Below are 17647 nucleotides of genomic sequence, written 5' to 3'. Positions count from 1 at the left end.
AATTTTGCTGGGGTGGTGTCTTTGATATATAAAACCACTCCTCTTTTCTTACATGGAGTCAAGGAAGTAAATATTTTCCCTAATTTTGGCTGTACCAACAATTGTTCATATTGTTTTTTAATATGTACTTCTTGTAGACCAATTATATCAAATTTTAATTTCTCCAATTAATGAAAGGTTTTCCTTCTTTTAACGGCTGAGTTGAGTCCATTTATATTAATTGTAATCATTTTGTTCTCTTCCATGGTTATATTTTATAATTAGGTTTGGCAGCTCTCGTAGATCTTAATTCACGTTGTTCTTTGGCTTCCACCTTTCCACCTACTGCACCTTCTTCTTTTTCAGTCGCCATTTGACAGTCCTCTTGGAATTCAATTAATGAGATCTCTTTTTCTGCCTCTTCCTCTTTCCTTCCAAAAAATTCTGTATTAAATAATTCCGCTTTCTCAATTGAGTCAATTCTATGTCTCTGTTCTTGCCATGTGAACATTAAACCTTCTGGGATCAGCCATCTATAGTTCACCTCTTTTTTGAGTAGCATTTTAGTCAGGAATCGGTATTCTCTTCTCATCTCTCTCACTCTTCTGGGTATTTGTTTCAAGATCACAATCTCCTTGTCTTTGTATTTCAATATTTTCTCTTTTGCCACTTGCAATATTTGCGTCTTAATAGCTTTCTTTGTAAATCTAATGTGAACTTCTCTTGGTAGGCTATTTCTCATCGCGTATCTTGTGAAGACTCGATAAACCTCATCTATTCCATCCATCATCTTCTCTTGAGTTATTTCCAAGGCTTCAGCCAGTATTTCTATCATTATCTCAGCTAGGTTTTGTCCTTTTTCTTCCTCTATGTTTTGAAATCTTAGATAGAATTCTGATCTATCCATCTCCCATCTCAACATACCACTTTTATCTTGTTCAACCACCGTTAATCTATTATCAATATCTCCAATCTTCTTGTCTCTTTGTTTATCTTCTTCAATTTTTTGGGAATCTCTCATCATACTTCAACATCATTTGTTGGATGTTCTCCACTTTTTCATCAGTTTTCCCTATTCTTTGTTCAATGCTCTCCGTTCTTTGTTCGATGTTCTCTGTTCTTTGTTCGATGTTTTCAATTCTCTCTTCAATATTCTCTGACCTTGCTTGGATATTTTGAATTCCTTGCATAATCATCTGCAGAGTCCCTTTTTCTTGTTCTTTTTCTTGCTTTAACATTGTCCGTATTGAACGTTGTCCTCCAGATGGTGGAGAGGAAGAAGTAGAAGTTGAGGAGCCAGGGGCTGTAAATTTCCTACTCATTTTAGGCAATTCAAAATCTTCAGGTTCTTCTAAACCTTAATCCAATTGCGAAATAACCAATTGTAGTTCAAAATAAAAATAGTAAAAAAAAGAAGGCCAGTAATACTAATAAAAAAAAGGAAAAAGAAGAGGAAAAAAGAGAGGATAAAATTTCTTCCAAGTTCTTGTATACCTTCATCCAATCAAAAATAAGATAAAGAAAAAGAGCTTTAAAAAAAGAAAAAGAAACAATTCTTCAGGTTCTTCAACACCTTAATCCAATTGAAAGGTCTCCAATAGAAAAGAAGCATAAAAATAAACCAAAAAAATAGATGAAAAAACAAAAATACCAGGGAAGAAAAAAAAAGGCTTTTAAGGCTTTCCCTTTAAAATAAAAAGCAAATGTAGAGGTTGGACTTCCAAAAAAAAAAGAGAGAGAGAGAGAAACAAAGGCAAGCTCCAACAAAGCCAAAACCCCAAACAGTTATTACAAAGAAGGGGTTTTTAAAAAAAGCAATAAAGCTGGTGAGGAGGGATAGCACAAATTAGAAAAAGTAAAAAGGGCACACTGCACTTTATTTAATTATCCAAGGCTCTTATTATAGCTCTCTTCTCCAAAAACTTATCACCTTTTTCCCCCTACGTTTCAACACCAGACTCCAGCTGTTGATAGGAACCCAGAAGAGCACCTGCAATAATATTCTCTCATGCTCTTCTTCCCTCTATCTTATCAAATAGCAATGTCCTTGAAAAAGAGTCTCAGTTCTTTCCTTCTCAGCTTCGTCTGATCAAAGGGAAAAGAATATTTTCAAGCCTCTAGTTGGCAGTGTTGCAAAGTTTCTTTGCTCTCACTTTCCGAGCAGAATACAATGAGAGTTGATAAAAAGAAGAAAAAAAAGATATATTTTTTTTAAAAAATGAATTAACTAAAGGGAGCCTCTAGCCTAAAATAATACAAAGTCAAAAAGGAGAAGAAAAAAATAAAATAAATAGATATGAACCAAAAAAAACAGTCCAGTTTCAAAATACAAGATCGTATATAAAAAATCCAGCAATGAGAAAAACAAAACAAAACATTACTTTGACACCCCTGTTTAAAATCACCGCTTAATCACTTCTGTCAAAACTTTTACAGATTCTTTCTTTCCCTTAGGGTGTCCTTTCAGATCTTAAAGTAAAAAAAAAGTTCTCACCAAACCGGCACACTCTCTTTCTGTTCTCTTCCGTTTCGGAGTTGTCCCAATTTCAGCAGCTTTAATGGCTGCCTCTTTGCCGCTGGCAAGAAGAGCTTCTCCTGGATCTACCAGGGACTTTGCGGTAACCCTGGGATCGGCAGGATGCGCCCTTCACTTTCACCGTCTCTTCGGGACGGTTTAGGTCCAATTGGATCATCCAGGAGCAAAGATATCGGCAGCGATCTCAGACCTCCAAGATCGCCTGCCATATCGTCGTGACGCCAGCTAAATGTCTTTGATTGAGTTGGTTTAGATCAATGGTCTTCAAACTTGGCACGTTTAAGACTTGTGGACTTCAACTCCCAGAATTCCTGAGCTAACATGACTGGAGGAGGAATTCTGGGAGTTGAAGTCCACAAGTCTTAAATTTGCCAAGTTTGAAGATCCCTGGTTTAAATACATGTGTTTCAAACATGGCCACCTTAAGACTTGTGGACTTCAACTCCCAGAATTCCCCAGCCAGCATGAAATGATGAATAATGAATCCAGAATGCTGGCTGGGGAACTCTGGGAGTTGAAGTCCACCCCTTACAAGTTGCCAAGATTGAAAAACACTGTAGATAGTCATCCTTTTTTCAAAAGGCAACTGGACTCTCTGGTGTTTCTTTGAAGACCTTTCGCTTCTCATTCAAAAAGCTTCTTCAGCTCTCTTACTTCAGAGCTGAAGAAGCTTCTTGGATGAGAAGAGCAACGTATTCAAAGAAACATCAGACAGTCCAGTTGCCTCTTGAAAGAAAGCACCTTTGGGACAGCCATGACTGAAAATCTCCATAGACATTTAACTTTAAATAGTCCTCAACTTACAACAGTTTATTAGAGGCCGTTCAAAGTTGCAACGTCACTGAAAAAAGTGACTGTCGACTGTTTTTCACTGCAGCGTCCTCATGATCACACGATGAGATACAAATCAACCTTTCAGGTTTTCATACAACTGGAAACTCTTGAACGATAAATGAGAGTGTTGCTTTAAGAGATTGGATCGTCTGAACAGTGCTCGCTTGGTTGAGTTCGTCAGTCGGAACCTTGACCCTGAGTTTGCCTTCCAGATCCTAGAAATCAAATCATCTTTGTATTTTTTTTCTCTCTCTCTCTCTCTCCCAGGGAACAAACCACAGTTGGCCACTGGATGTAACCCACCTGCACAGCTGGATCATGTAAGGGAATAATCTCTCATAAAGATAACTTGGGATTCATCTTCTTGGATTCAACATAATTTTTCTGCTGTCGGATATGGGTAGTTCTTCGACTTGTAACCAGTGGTGGGATTCAAAAAAAATTTACTACCGGTTCTGTGGGCGTGGCATAGCTTGGTGGATGTGGCATAGCTTGTTAGGTGTGGCTAGAAGGATATTGTAAAATCCCCGTTCCCTCCCCACTCCTGGGGGAAGGTTCCTGCAAAATCCCCATTCCTTCCCCATCCCACTAACCTGCTTTCCAGCTCCATTCTCTTGTGCAGGGCAACAAAAGAAGACCCAGATGATCAGCTGGGACTCGAGAAGTAGAGAATAGATGGGGGGAAGGGCCAGTCAGAAGTGGTATTTGCTGGTTCTCCAAACTACTTAAAATTTCCACTACCGGTTCTCCAGAACTGGTCAGAACCTGCCGAATACCCACCTCTGAAGTTGGTTAGAAATGATCTTGCAGGTTAAACTGAAAGCAGAACATGAAGAGCTGTTCAAGCAATCACAGCTTAGTGTTAGCAGGTGGTTGCTAAGCAACGTGTCATAAGGCCTACTTGAGTGGTGAGATTCAAATTTTTGTACTGCCGGTTCTCTGGGTGGGCTTGGTGGGTGTCGCAGGGGAAGGTTACTGCAAAATCCCCATTCCCTCCCCACCCCACTAACCTGCTTTCCAGCTCCGTTCTCCTGTGCAGGGCAACCAAAGAAGATGCAGCCTATCAGCTGAGACTCGGGAGGCAGAGAATAGATGGGGGCGGGGCCAGTCAGAGGCGGTATTTGCCGGTTCTCTGAACTACTCAAAATTTCCGCTAGCGGTTCTCCAGAACAGGTCAGAACCTGCTAAATACCATGTCTGCTATAACCATTCAAAATTACGACAGCCCTGACAACGTGAATTACAACCATTTTTCACATTTACGACCATGCCATGTGATCCAAATTCAGACACTTGGCAACTGGTTCATATTTATGACGGTCGCAGTGTCCCGCAGGGTCACGTGATCCCCTTTTGCAACTTTCTGACAAGCAAAGTCCACAGGGAAGCCAGATTCACTTAACAACCATGTTACCAATGTAACAACTGCAGTGATTCATTTAACTATTATGACAAGCAAAATGGGGTAAAGTTCACTTAACCACTGTCTTGCTTAGCCCCAGAAATTTTGGGCTCGATTGTAGTTGTAAGTCGAGGACTACCTGTGCATCCCTAAAGTACCTGTGATGACCTTGGACGTGGCACAAAGGCAACACAGTCACATAAGTAAGAAGAGTCCCTTTAATACCTCCAACTTTGCCCCCAGTGTCCAGTTACCTTCGGCTGGAGAAAAAACTCTCCCAAGAACAGTCTTTAAGTGGAGGAAATTCAGTCCGAAAATTAAGTATATATAAATTATAAATAAAAACCAACACAAACCACGCTGCAGCAATTAACTGGACAGAGCAGGATAAAGGAATTGCAGACTTCATAGTCCAACAAAACACACACAGTTGGGAAGATGCCAGGAACCCAGATAAGCCTCAACAAAACAAGATAATACACGATTGGTTTCCAACAAGTTGCTGTGCGCAAACTCCCTTTTTAAACACGGTTCCCAACTGCAGCTAATGAAGGGAATCAGGGCCCTTTCCTCCCCCGTAAGCCACACAACTTCTTGTGGCTCCGATTCCCGAGCCTATGCTGTCAGAGGAAGAGGACCTGGAACATGAGGAGGAGGGACTGGGAATGCCTTCCTCCCCAGGACCTTCCTCTCTGGCAATGCCTTCCTCCCTGGTAATGCCTCAGGTTCCATCAGACAACCGAGAGGAACAGCCTGAGATTAATCAGGAGGAAGGCATGTCGGAGCAGCCCCTGACAGGGAGTAAAGAGGAAGAGTGTTGGCTTGACCCCAAGCAGCGTCATAGGGAGAAACGCGAGCAGCAACATAGGAGGCGTGGGAGGGTCAGAGGGTGAGCTGAGTCATTGAGCCACACCTCACGGGATAAAAGTGGGTGTGTTTTCTCCTTAAACTTTGTATGGGACAAAGTTTAACCTTACTTCGGATTTTCTCCGTGAATGGTTATTTTTGTGGACTGCCTTGTGATTTCCTGTGAGTAAAACTTTATTTGTTATCAGTTCGGACTTGGCAGACGGGACGTGGTGGAATGCCAAGAATATTATCAGTTCCAAAGAATTAACTCTGTGAAGTCCGAGCCAGCTTGCCTGCCTGTGTGTGTGTGTGTGTGTGTGTGTGTGTGTGTGTGTGTGCACTCTTTCATCTTTTGGGAAAGAGGAAAGATGAGACAGAACACAACTCATGTTGTTCCTTCCTCCCTGTGTGCCCTAGGATGAAGAGGGGTGGGCCTGGATCCTCCTCTGAATTCCCTCTCCCTTGCTCTCTGCTCTGCCCAGCCGTACTGTGCCCTTCCCCAGTTTCTTCCACAGCCAACTGAGCCACACTCCCATTCCTTGTCAGCTGCTTGGCCTCCCCACCCCCCCAGAATCAGATTCCGACAGGGGCATGACAGAACCCTTTCTGAGGATAAAGCAACCTCTTGTTCTGTCCCACTGGATCCTCAAGACGCCCGTTAGACTTTGCTAAGGAATGCGCTGCCGTAAATGTAAGAAGCCGACCAGAGGTGGGCTTCACACGATTTAACTGGTTCTCTTAGTGCAGAACTAAAAATGTGAGTGCAAACATGGCGATTTCATGCACGCAGCTTCCAGCATAACTTCTCAGGCAGCCAACAGCGAGTAGAGCAGGCGAGGCACAGAAATCAGCTTGGCTGTGGGGGCAGGTGGGCGGATACTTAGGATGGGATAGCACCGGGGCAGGAGGCCTTAGCCAATGGTCAAAACTACTGGTACAGGTGAACCGTTCCGAACGGCATCAGCCCACAAGCACTGAAACTGATGTTGCTGCTTTTTAGGTGATGCTTGAGGAAGTCTCTGTGACTTTTAGTGAGGAGGAATGGGCGCTGCTGAATCCAGACCAAAGAGCTTTACACAGGGATGTGATGGCAGAAAACAGTGGCATTGCCTCTTCTTTGGGTAAGTTTCCTCTTAAAAAGAAAAAAGGTTGGTGTTGTGACTCCGGGATTGGAATCTGTTCTGTTGACAGATGTGAGCTCTAGCGAAGAGGATCTGGCAGTGAAATTTGAGCCTGCATTGCTGAGTGATTCTGAGGGCAGCCAGGATGAGGAGGTGGACTTAGCTATGAGAGACGAACCTGATTTATTGGAGGTGACCTCCCCCAAATCTCTCTCTCTCTCAGCCGGGAACAGATAATCAGGAAAACGTGCGAGAGGTTTCAAGTGCAGAGGAGGAGGGGTTTGAGGGATCTTGGCTTGACATGAGAAATAGATGGAGATTGAGACATCAATCTCAATTGGGAAAGAAGCGTCAAGCCAGTGATTAATGAGACTAACACGCCCCCTTTAGGGGATAAAAGGAAATGGATTGGCTTGAGAAATTTGCCAGAAGCAAAGTGTCTTGTTAGAGCGAAAGTCTTGTGAAGATTCTCTGAGGCATTGTGATTTATAGGCACTTCAGGTTTGCCAAACAGCTATCGGAATTACTGCTGAGGACTGGAAAAACTTCAGCAGTTATCTTGGTTGGAGTTTGTTTTCGGTTCCTTATATTTTTGAAACTTCTGAATTGTGATTGCTCACCTGTGGATACAGGTGAGGCATAACAGGTTGGTATATAAATTAAATGAATAAATAAATAGATGATATAGGTAGGTAGGTAGGTAGGTAAATATAGATAGAATTATATTAGACTAGCTGGATACCCATGCTTCATGACAAAACTTGTGATCGGACTATGCACCTGGCCCCACCTTGAGTCCGGAAGCAGTTCCATAGGTGGAAGGCATAGGCATTTTGGTGAGGTAGTGATGTTTAGTACTGTAAGGAGCCCCAGACCACTCCTGAGTGAAGGAGTAGAGCATCTGCCAGTTTGAACTGAGGTAACAGAATGTGAGGCAACTGCAATTGGAACAGAGTTCTTTTCAGGTAGGAAGGGAGAACAGAACTCCTTAGAATCAGAGCGTGTTAATTACTGTATAAGATAGTCATGTCGAAAAATCCTTTCTTAGCGAGCACCTAGAAGCCAAGAGGAACGTATAGTAGATGCCAAATTTCAAGTTTGTAGGTTTTACGGTTCTGGAAATTTCATGAGTGAGTGAGTGGTACTTGGCTTTTATATATAGATTAGATTAATTAGATTGACAGATTAGATTAGATAAAGAGATTACATTGCATTGCATTGCATTAATTTCAGAGAGAGAACGGAGAATGTTAGGCTTCATTTTATAATTTACCAAAAGTCTTTTTGTTTTTCTCTCCTGTCAGGAAGTGACTGGCCAGAGAGTGAAAGTGGAGAAATCTATGAGATATTGTTCGGAAAAATTGGAAGCGAAGAGGAGAACAAGCAGAGACCAGACACTGAAGCCGGCAAAGTGAAGGATGAATCTCCGGGTTCTTACAACACCGAATTCTACGAGCTTCCGGTCCGCGAAAAAATAGAAGATGGGATTGAATGGAGCCAATGCCTTCTGTGCGGCAAAGCCTTCAACTGCCAGTCGAGCCTGATCGCTCACTGGGAGAGCCACACCACCAAGAAGCCCCACAAATGCCTGGAGTGCGGGAAGAGCTTTAGCACCCGGCAGTACCTGGGCTGCCATCAGCGCGTTCACACCGGGGAGAAGCCCTTCAAGTGCGCCAAATGCGGGAAGAGCTTCAGCACCCGCCAATACCTTTCCTGTCACCAGAGAATCCACACCGGGGAGAAGCCCTTTAAGTGTCTGGAGTGCGGGGAGACCTTCTGCTGGGCCAATTCCCTGACCTTACACCAGATTGTCCACACGGGAGAGAAGCCATTTAAGTGCCTGGTGTGTGGGAAAAGTTTCAGCAGGAGCACCAGCCTTTCCTCCCATCAGAGGATCCACACGGGGGAGAAGCCATATAAGTGCTTAGAGTGTGGCAAGAGGTTTATCCACAACACCAGCCTCACTTACCACCGGCAGCACCACACCGGCGTGAAGCCCTACAAGTGTTCCGAGTGTGGCAAGAGATTCAGTCACAGGACAAGCCTGACCTACCACCAGCGCAGTCACACCGGCGTGAAGCCGCACTCCTGCACGGAGTGCGGAAAAAATTTCAGCACCCGCCAGTACCTCATGTCCCACCAGAGGATCCACACAGGAGAGAAACCGTACAAATGCACTGAGTGCGGGAAGCGCTTCGTCCACAGCACCAGCCTCAGCTACCACCAGCGCCTTCACCGCGGGGAGGAGCCCTTCCACTGTTCAGACTGCGGGAAAAGTTTCATCACGCGCCAGTGCCTGAATTCTCACCGCAGGATCCACACGGGGGAAGAACCTTTCAAATGCCTGGAGTGCGGGAAGACCTTCCGGCGACGCACGAGCCTTATTTCCCACCAGAGTATCCACCTGGGAGAGAAGCCGTACAAATGCCTGGAGTGCGGGAAGAGCTTCACAACTAGCAAATACATCCTTTCCCATCAGAGGATCCACACCGGAGAGAAACCTTACAAATGCCTGGAGTGTGGGCAGACCTTCTGTTGGGCTAACTCCCTCACCTTGCACCTGATAACACACACGGGAGAGAAACCCTTTAAATGCACAGAGTGCGGGAAAAGCTTCAGCCGAGCCACCAGCCTTACCTCCCATCAGCGCATCCACACTGGTGAGAAGCCGTATAAATGTCTGGTGTGCGGAAAGAACTTCAGCACTAACAGGTACTTGACGTGCCATCAGCGGATCCATATTGTCGACAAGGCTTACAAATGCCTGGTGTGCGGGAAGAGCTTTAGCACCAGCAAATACCTCAGCTGCCATCAAAGAATTCACACCGGAGAGAAGCCATTTAAATGCCTGGAATGTGGAAAGAGCTTCTGTTGGGCGTATTCCCTTACTTTACATCAAAGAATCCACGCCGGTGAAGACGGATTTAAAAGCTAGGAGTATGAAATTTACTTTTTTATTTTTTTTTTAAAGCGGCGGACGGACGAAGCAGCCCTTATCGTGAAAAGATTTCAAAGAAAACTGTGGAAATCACTGTGGAAAGAGATTCGTGTAGAACACGGACTCCATTTCTTTGCATTAGATATGAATTTATTTATAGAGATGCTTATTTTTATTTTTATTTGATGTGTTGGCCCATTGTGATTGTCCAGTGTTTCCGAAGGTTTCTTTGCCAGCCCTGCTTTCGGGCACTGGGAACTAGATTTGAATCTTCAGCACGCACCACATCTAAGCGGTCGTCGGACCCCAATTTGAATTCTTGGAGCAAGAAGGAAAGAGTGTTTGTCTGAGCAGTGATCTCGCTTCTTGATGAGGACCAGAGACATGAGAGGATCTCTAGAAATGCCTGGAGTTTTGCCGGGGTCTTTCAGCTGGAGATGACGATTCAAGGATACCCTATCGTAGGTTTGCTAGGAATATGCTAGGAATTTAGGATGGCTCACCCCTAATACATCAAGATCCCGTGTGGGTTCCTACAAAATTGAGCTTCGAAAGTTCTGTGATCCAAGGATAATTGATCTTAATGAAAGTTGTCTGATCTATTTCTGTAAGACAGGGATCGCAAGTACCTTCTGATCCTTGGCTGCCAAGTCCCCCTCAGCCCACTAGCTGAAATGCTTGATTCTCCAGTTTTCGCATCGATAGTAATGTACCGCTTCACGATGCTTTCCAGCTCTCTCCAAGTGGTTTACAGACTCAGCATATTTCTCCCAACAATCTGGGTCCTCGTTTTATTGACCTCTGAAGGATGGAAAGACTGAGTCAACCTTGAGCTGGTGAGAATCGAGCTGCTGGCAGCCGGCATTCAGCAGAAGTCGCTTGCAGTACTGCATTCTGACCACTGCACCACCACGGCTCAGTACCACCAAGTCTTCCAGACACAGAATTTCAAGAAGACCCAGCTTCCAGCAATCGGAATCAGTGTGCAAGATTCATGCAACAACACTCAAGATTTCTGAGGGAGGGGGGAATTTTGTGGGTGTTCCCAATCTGTTTACTGTATTTTTAAAAAAATCAGGGTTACATCCCACCTTTGATCCTGGAGCTTCCCTGATGGGAAGTCTCTTCAGCTTATCTCCCCAGCAAAATTCGACACGGTAATCAGCTCCAAATCAGCCAGAAGGTTTCCACAATGGAAGGTGGATTTGAACTCAGATCTTTCCCTCCTGGTCTCCAGTCCCAAACACCGTTCTTTTGTCCTTGGAATCCACAGAGGGGAGGAAGAAGTGAGGGGAAACACCTGTAGCCATGTCCTAGTGTAAACCTCAACCCTGACATACTTCTTTGTGGCATCAACATGCAGGAAACCGAGAAACTAGTGTGATGTCGTAACTCAAAAATCAGCTGGGGAGGTTTCTGTGATGGAGGATAGATTTGAACTCTGGGCTCTCCTGCATAGTCTAATCCCAGAATTGCCAGTAAGGCCTTCTTCCTTGGTTACTGTTAGTTGCCATCCAGTGTTTTTTGTCTTGCCTTCTAGTGCTTTGGAAAATAACTTGGTCCCCTCGTCTTTGTAGAAGCGCCTCAAATATCCATCTCTTGCAACCTGGCTTGGAAGAGGGGCTAATGTCTTCCAACAGGGCCCCCCACAATGCATTGCAATTATTCCAAAACGTGACTGCCGGACTGCTGAAAGACTGGCCGCCTCTGATTTAGCGCCTCTGGATCTAATAGTTCCCGTTCACCTCCTCTTCCTCCAGGCTGACTTTGAAAACATTTGGGGGATAACCGTCCCCAAAGCCATGACTCGAGCAGGCCGAATGGACCGTCCTTTCTGGGGTTTCTCCCAGCTGCGTTTCCCACCCACCGTTCTAGGCTGCCTTCTGTGTGGGGACGTCAATCTTCGCAGACAGTTTAGGAGCACTTGCACCCCTTTGAGACTTAGGGGAGGGTCATGGGTGGATCCAAGCAGCAGGGCCTTTTTGGTGGTGGCAGCGAGACAAACCGTCTGCCTGAACGACGGCCGTGGCATCATTTGACAAACTGCAAAAGGGAACTTTTTTCCTGTGGATCGCTTCCATGGCTGACATCTTGTGGCAATTTTCCTCCGGAGATCCGTTTGGGCCATGCTTTAACGCTGCTTCTCTGGTTTTAACTCTTGGTCCATCTTAGGGACTTGAAGAATGTTCAGTGCACAGATATACATGGGAAGAAGGGCTCTTTTTGAGAAGGCCATCCAAATCTATAGCTGTCTGAGGGGTGTTAATCTGCGCACATGTGATGGCATGTAGTCCAGGGTCGCGGGGGGGAGGAGGCTCCTTCACAGAGAGCAAAGAGACAATGTCCTATAGCAGCGGTGGCTAATCTTTTTCGGCTCCTGTGTTGAAAATTTTGCACGCGCTCACATGCCAGCAACCAGAAGGCAATGCGCGTGGGGGCCCCCCATGCCCCATGCGCACGCGATCCCCCCCACAGTGCTCTCTTACCTACACTGGGCATGGGAGTGCCTCCCAGCTGATTTTCTGCCTGTTAGATGCCTTTTTCGGCCTCCCAGAGGCTCAAGGGAAACCTCTGTAGTCTTTGCAGGCTGAACAATGGGCCCATTTTGTCACTTCCGGTATTTCCATAAATACAGGAATGTCTAATACCACCGCCACCAACACTGACAGGGAAAGCCACCCCCGGAATATAAACTGACCGCAAACCCCACTCCTTACTACTATGTTTCCCAAAAAAGTCCAGGTCATATTTTGTTTTGAAATTCCCCCCCCCAAAAAAAAAAAACCAGCTAGGCCTTCTTTTTGGAGGGTTCTAATTATGGACTTGTGGCGGTGGCACTAACAGCACCCTCCAGCAGGAGCCCATTGCTGGCCCGCTTCTGCAGCCGCTTGTCGTCACTCTCACGCATCGCCCTGGCCTTGTTTTGCCTTTAGATGCCTTCCGGAAAGCCTTCTGCAGCCGATAATGTTGCTCCGGAGGCCGGGGGGGATGTGTGCAAGTGGCGGCAAGCGGCTGCAGAAGCAGCGGCCACAAAAGAAGGCGAGGCAGGTGTCAGGGTGTATGAGGCCTGGTAATTAGGGCAGCTCCACCTCCCCATCCCCACCCTAACTTGTTTTTCTACCTGAGTGCCTCGCCCCATTCCATGCCCCCGGGGGTGGGTGGGGTCTTAATTAGGGCTAATTTTGTGGGTGGGGCTTAATTCATGCGCTCCAAAATATGATAGGGCTTCTTGTCAAAGTGGGTCATTTGGGGGGGGAGCACTTACCTAGTTTGGGTAATGAAACATCTGCAAGAAAACAAGCTCAGAGAGCACCACGTGTTGTCACTTTGTTCTTCATGAAAGAGCCTCTCTGTCCTGTGACTCTGAACTGTATTCCACCACTGGACAAAATGGCTGACACAAAATGGCGCCATTTTGTCCCTCCTGAATAGACTTGCTCCAGACGAAAGTGGTTGGATAGGGAGGGTGATGATGGCCTGGGAAGGTGGGGAAGAAAGCAGGGTGGGCGTTGGGAGGCATCACCTGAGGACATCGGTGGCAAGGAAAGAAGACGTTGCAGGCTGGAGCTGGTGAGATATGTCACGCAGAGAGAAGGAGCGATGTGCGTCAAGCTTGTCCTGTCCAGATTTTGCTTCACTCCAAACCAAACAGCCCTTGAAGTACTTAAGAGTTTCTTACTGCTGGACTGTGGCTGAGTTTGGCAGAACTTCTGAAACACGGCGGCCGGGTCCGGCGCTCAAAACAAACTGTTGATCCTGTCTCGGGCCCAGCCCTATGTTATTGATAAACTTTGGATAGATGTGTAGAAAAGTGGGTTTAATGGGAAAAGTAGAGTAGTAATCCTGTGTTTAAGCATTTTCTCCCCATCGTAGCAATCCGCTCAGGTGAGGCCCTGTGAATTGGAGAAGAGAGGTGTGAATCGATTTAGGAGTCCCGCAACTCTGGGGCCGCGGCCCATTCCCGGGGCTGCAACATCTTTGGAAACCGGGCTACTCAACCAGAGGGCAAGCAAGCACATACGTGCAGTTCTGTTTGTGCAAACGGAGTTGCGCACGCTCGTGCGTGTGCCTGCAGCTCACATGAAACCATCCTCTCCCCTCCCACCAAGTCCCCAAGCTGGAAAAGTTGGGGGCCACTGTCTGAGGAGACCAGTTGAGACTCCGGTAGATTGGCAGCCTGAATTGAACTCAGGCTTTCAGGCGCCTTTGGAAAAAAAAATCCTCTTCCGAACGGCCAGGCTTCGTTGCCGAGAATTCGGCTTTAGCGTCTAGAGCCACAGCCTGTTTTTCCACGGCGTTTCTTGTTTAAATGGTGCCAGTCTATGCATGTTCTAAGAGAAATCCAAGTGAGTTACATGCAGCTTTTGCTCTATGTATTTTGATTGGGATTTTCGTTTTCCTCCTTTTTTCTCTGTAATTTCATTTTTGTATACCTTCTTGTATAGCTAACTGGTTAATCTGTATTAAAAGCATGGAATTATGGATGGGTATTTGAGTGGCAGCTTTCGTGAGAGGTGTACAAAAGGCAGTGTCATACACCAGCCTAGTCTATAGTGGGAGAGGACAAATCACATCACATCATGATACTGCAGTGAGGTCATGCATGGTATGACTGATATTATAGCAGCTGATAAAGGTAGTCCTTGGCTTACAACAGCTTGTTTAGTGACCGTTCAACAGGAATGATGCGGTGGCCAAGAGATGGAGCCCTCACCTCACAATCGGGAGGCTGTGAGTTCGATCCTAGGGAGTTCAGTCCGGGAATCACATGATCCCCTTTGGCAACTTTCCAACAAGCAAAGTCAATGGGAAACCAGGTTTACTTAATAACCGTGTTGCTATCTTAAAACTGCAGTGGTTCACTTAACAACTATGGTAAGAGAAGTAAAATGGGGCAACACTCGCTTAACAACTCTTCTTTAGTAACAGAAGTGGGCTCAAGTATGCTCATCAGTTGACCCCCTGTGCAGCAGTGGGATTCAAAAAAATTTACTACCGGTTCTGTGGGTGTGGCAGGGGAAGGATACTGTAAAGTCCCCATTCTCTCCCGACCCCACTAACCTGCTTTCCAGCTCCATTCTGTGCAGGGCAACCAAAGAAAACCCAGCCAATCAGCTGGGACTTGGGAGGCAGATCATAGATGGGGGTGGGGCCAGTCAGAGGTGGTATTCCAAACTACTCATCATTTCCACTACCAGTTCTCCGAACTACTCAAAATTTCCACTACCGGTTCTCCAGAACTGGTCAGAACCTGCTGAATACCCACCTCTGCCCATGTGACAGCTAAAAGGGAAAGAAAACAAAGCAGAAACTGGCCCCAAACTAGGTGTCGGCTTTGGAAGCCATATTCCACACTGGCACATAGCCTGAGAAAGTGGGAGGAGGGTGATTTCAATTGAGTAGTTCTAAGTAGACAAAAATATTTTCTTAGTTCAAGGTTATTAAGTGTGGCGCAGGATGGAAAAAGGATCTTACACTGGGACGGACCGTGATTGGTCCATGTGATATGATGGGGGGGGAAAGGGGGATGCATTGTAGTTTGGGACATTGTGGGATATCTGAGAAACTTTTAGTTTCGAGATTCCACAGGTATGCCAGGTGCTATTCCAATAAAGGTAGTTTTGAGATAATGTCAAATGTTCCAGCAAACCTCCATTCCAATCAATAACTCCAAGACAAGCATAATCTCAGTTTTTAATCAGAGATTGGACTACCAATTGTCTGAAATGGTATAAGACCATGATGGCGAGCCTATGGCACACGTGCCACAGGTGGCACGCAGAGCCATTTGTGTGGGCACGCGAGCCCCAGCCAAACTTACCTGCACTGAGCATGCGCACGCCTCCCAGCTGATGTTTTGCCTGTTTGAGGCTGTTTTCGCCCTCCCGGAGGCTTGAGGGAACCCTCCTCAGCCTCGGGAGGCCGAAAAACGGGCCTCCCGGAAATACCAGAAGTGCTGAAACGGGCCTGTTTTCAGCCTCCAGAGGCTTCCCTCGAACCTACGGGAGGGCAAAAATGGGCCTCAAATGGGCCCAAAATCAGCTGGGAGGCATGCCCATGAGCAGTGCAGGTCAGGGGGCAGGGATGTTGCACGTGCATGCGTAGGGGGGTGCATTGCATTGTGGCTGCTGGCATGTGCACGCTCGGCACACCACAACAAAAAACTTCACCATCCCTGGTATAGGAGGTTCTGCTTGAGCAGCAGGTCGGATTAGAAGACTTCCAAGGTCTGTTCCAATTTTGTTATTCTGACAATGAGGAGACTGATATGCTTAGCTGTCTGTAAAAAAAAATCCTAAAGCACCAGAAGGCAGGAGAAGAAACAAGGAATGGAAAGTAAGCAAGGAAAGAAGCAACCTGGAATGAAGGAGGAACTTCCTAACGGTGAGGACAATTAACCAGTGGAACAGCTTCCCATCAGAGGTTGTGGGTGCTTCATCACTGGAGGTTTTTAAGAAGAGACTGATCAATGTCTGAAATCATATAGGACAGTGGTGGCTAATGCATGCTCACACTCTCGTGTCAGCACCCAGAAGGCAATGCGTGCCCCCACGCCCCCACTCATACATGCGCAATCCCCACCCACCCGTCGCCCCCTTTCCTGATTTTCAGCCAGTTTGAGGCCTTTTTCAGCCTCCCAGAGGATTGAGGAAGGCTTCTGCAGGTTTTGCAGGACAAATAATAGGCCTGTTTTGTCACTTCCGGTATTATAAGAAGTGACAAAACGGGCCTATTTTTCGTCCTGCAAAGCCTGAAGGGGCTTTTTTTCAAGCCACTTGGAGGCCAAAAAAAAGCCTCAAACCAGCTGAAAATCAGCAGTGAGGCGCGTGCATGTGCAGTGAGGTAAGTTTGCCTGTGGCTCGTGTGCTGGCACAAATGGCTCTGCGTGCCACCTGTGACACGCATGCCACAGGTTCGCCATCACGGGCCCTCTACCATTTTCAGACAAATGATTGTCCAGTCTCTTCTTTAAAACCCTCCAGTATTGGAACACCCACAACTTATAGAAGCAAGTTGTTCCACTGATTAAATATTCTGTCATGACGTTCAATTCTAGGTTGGTTCTCTCCTTGATTAGTTTCTATCCATTACAACTTGTTCTTCCTTCAGATGCTTTGGGAACTAGGTGAACTTCCCTCTTCTTTGTGGCAATCCCTTAGATATTGGGATACTGCTATTCTATCACCCTTAGTCCTTTTCAGTAAACTAGATCAGGGGTAGGTAAACCTGGCTCTTTTATCACTTATGGACTTCAACTCCCAGAATTCCTGAGTGAGCCATAAAAAGTTCCCCATCCCTGGCCTACTGGTTTTTCAGTTGTGAGGGAAATCAAATTTTGATTTGAATGGGACTGTTTAATATACAAATGTAGGGCATTTGTATTTTAAACAGTCCCATTAAAGTCAAAAATTAGGACATTTGTATATTAAACAGTCCCATTCAAGTCAAAAATTGATTTTCCCCCACAACTGAAAAACCAGTAGGCCAGGGATTGGGAACCTTTTATGGCTCACTCAGGAATTCTGGGAGTTGAAGTCCATAAATGATAAAGGAGCCAAGTTTCCCTACCCCTGAACTAGACATACCCAATTCCTGCAACCATTCTTTTTATGTTTTAGCCTTCAGTCCCTTAATCCACCTTTTTTTGCTTCTTTTTTTTTTTTCACTTTTTCCAGAGTCTCAATATCTCAGCCCTAATAGAAGGATAGAATCAAGATCACATGGCGTGTGTTAAGACCACTTTATAATGCCTTGGTAAGGCCACATTTGGAATACTGCATTCACATTTTGGTCCCCACGATGTAAAAAAAAGCTGTTGAGACTCTAGAAATAGCACAGAGAACAGCAACAAAGATAATCAGGGGACTGGAGGCTAAAACATAAAGATCTGTGGTGTTTCAGACATCTGGCTCCCCATGGCGGTTGACCTTGGCCTGGATAGATAAGAAGCTACAGCTGCTGCAGTAAGCAAGCATAGTCAAGAAAGT

At 45.8% G+C, this 17647-nt stretch overlaps 1 protein-coding gene across 3 annotated transcripts in view; it reads left to right on the top strand.

The window, feature by feature from the left end:
* Positions 1-14141, top strand: part of LOC113451851 (uncharacterized) — a 28841-nt gene extending 14700 nt beyond the window's left edge. For all 3 annotated transcript variants that reach the window (XM_087927879.1, XM_087927880.1, XM_026723248.2), the window contains exons 4-6: positions 3617-3669; positions 6601-6721; positions 8026-14141. In XM_087927879.1, the coding sequence (XP_087784005.1) occupies positions 3617-3669; positions 6601-6721; positions 8026-9656 (1805 nt within the window). In that variant the 3' untranslated portion in view covers positions 9657-14141. The remainder of the gene's footprint in view (positions 1-3616; positions 3670-6600; positions 6722-8025) is intronic.
* Positions 14142-17647: the final 3506 nt, after the last annotated feature.

The sequence above is a fragment of the Pseudonaja textilis genome, chromosome 2 (assembly GCF_049901715.1).
Source record: "Pseudonaja textilis isolate UNSWEBS1 chromosome 2, rPseTex1.2, whole genome shotgun sequence".
NCBI classification, from domain to species: Eukaryota; Metazoa; Chordata; class Lepidosauria; order Squamata; family Elapidae; genus Pseudonaja; species Pseudonaja textilis.
This window is presented reverse-complemented; position numbering and strand designations above follow the sequence as displayed.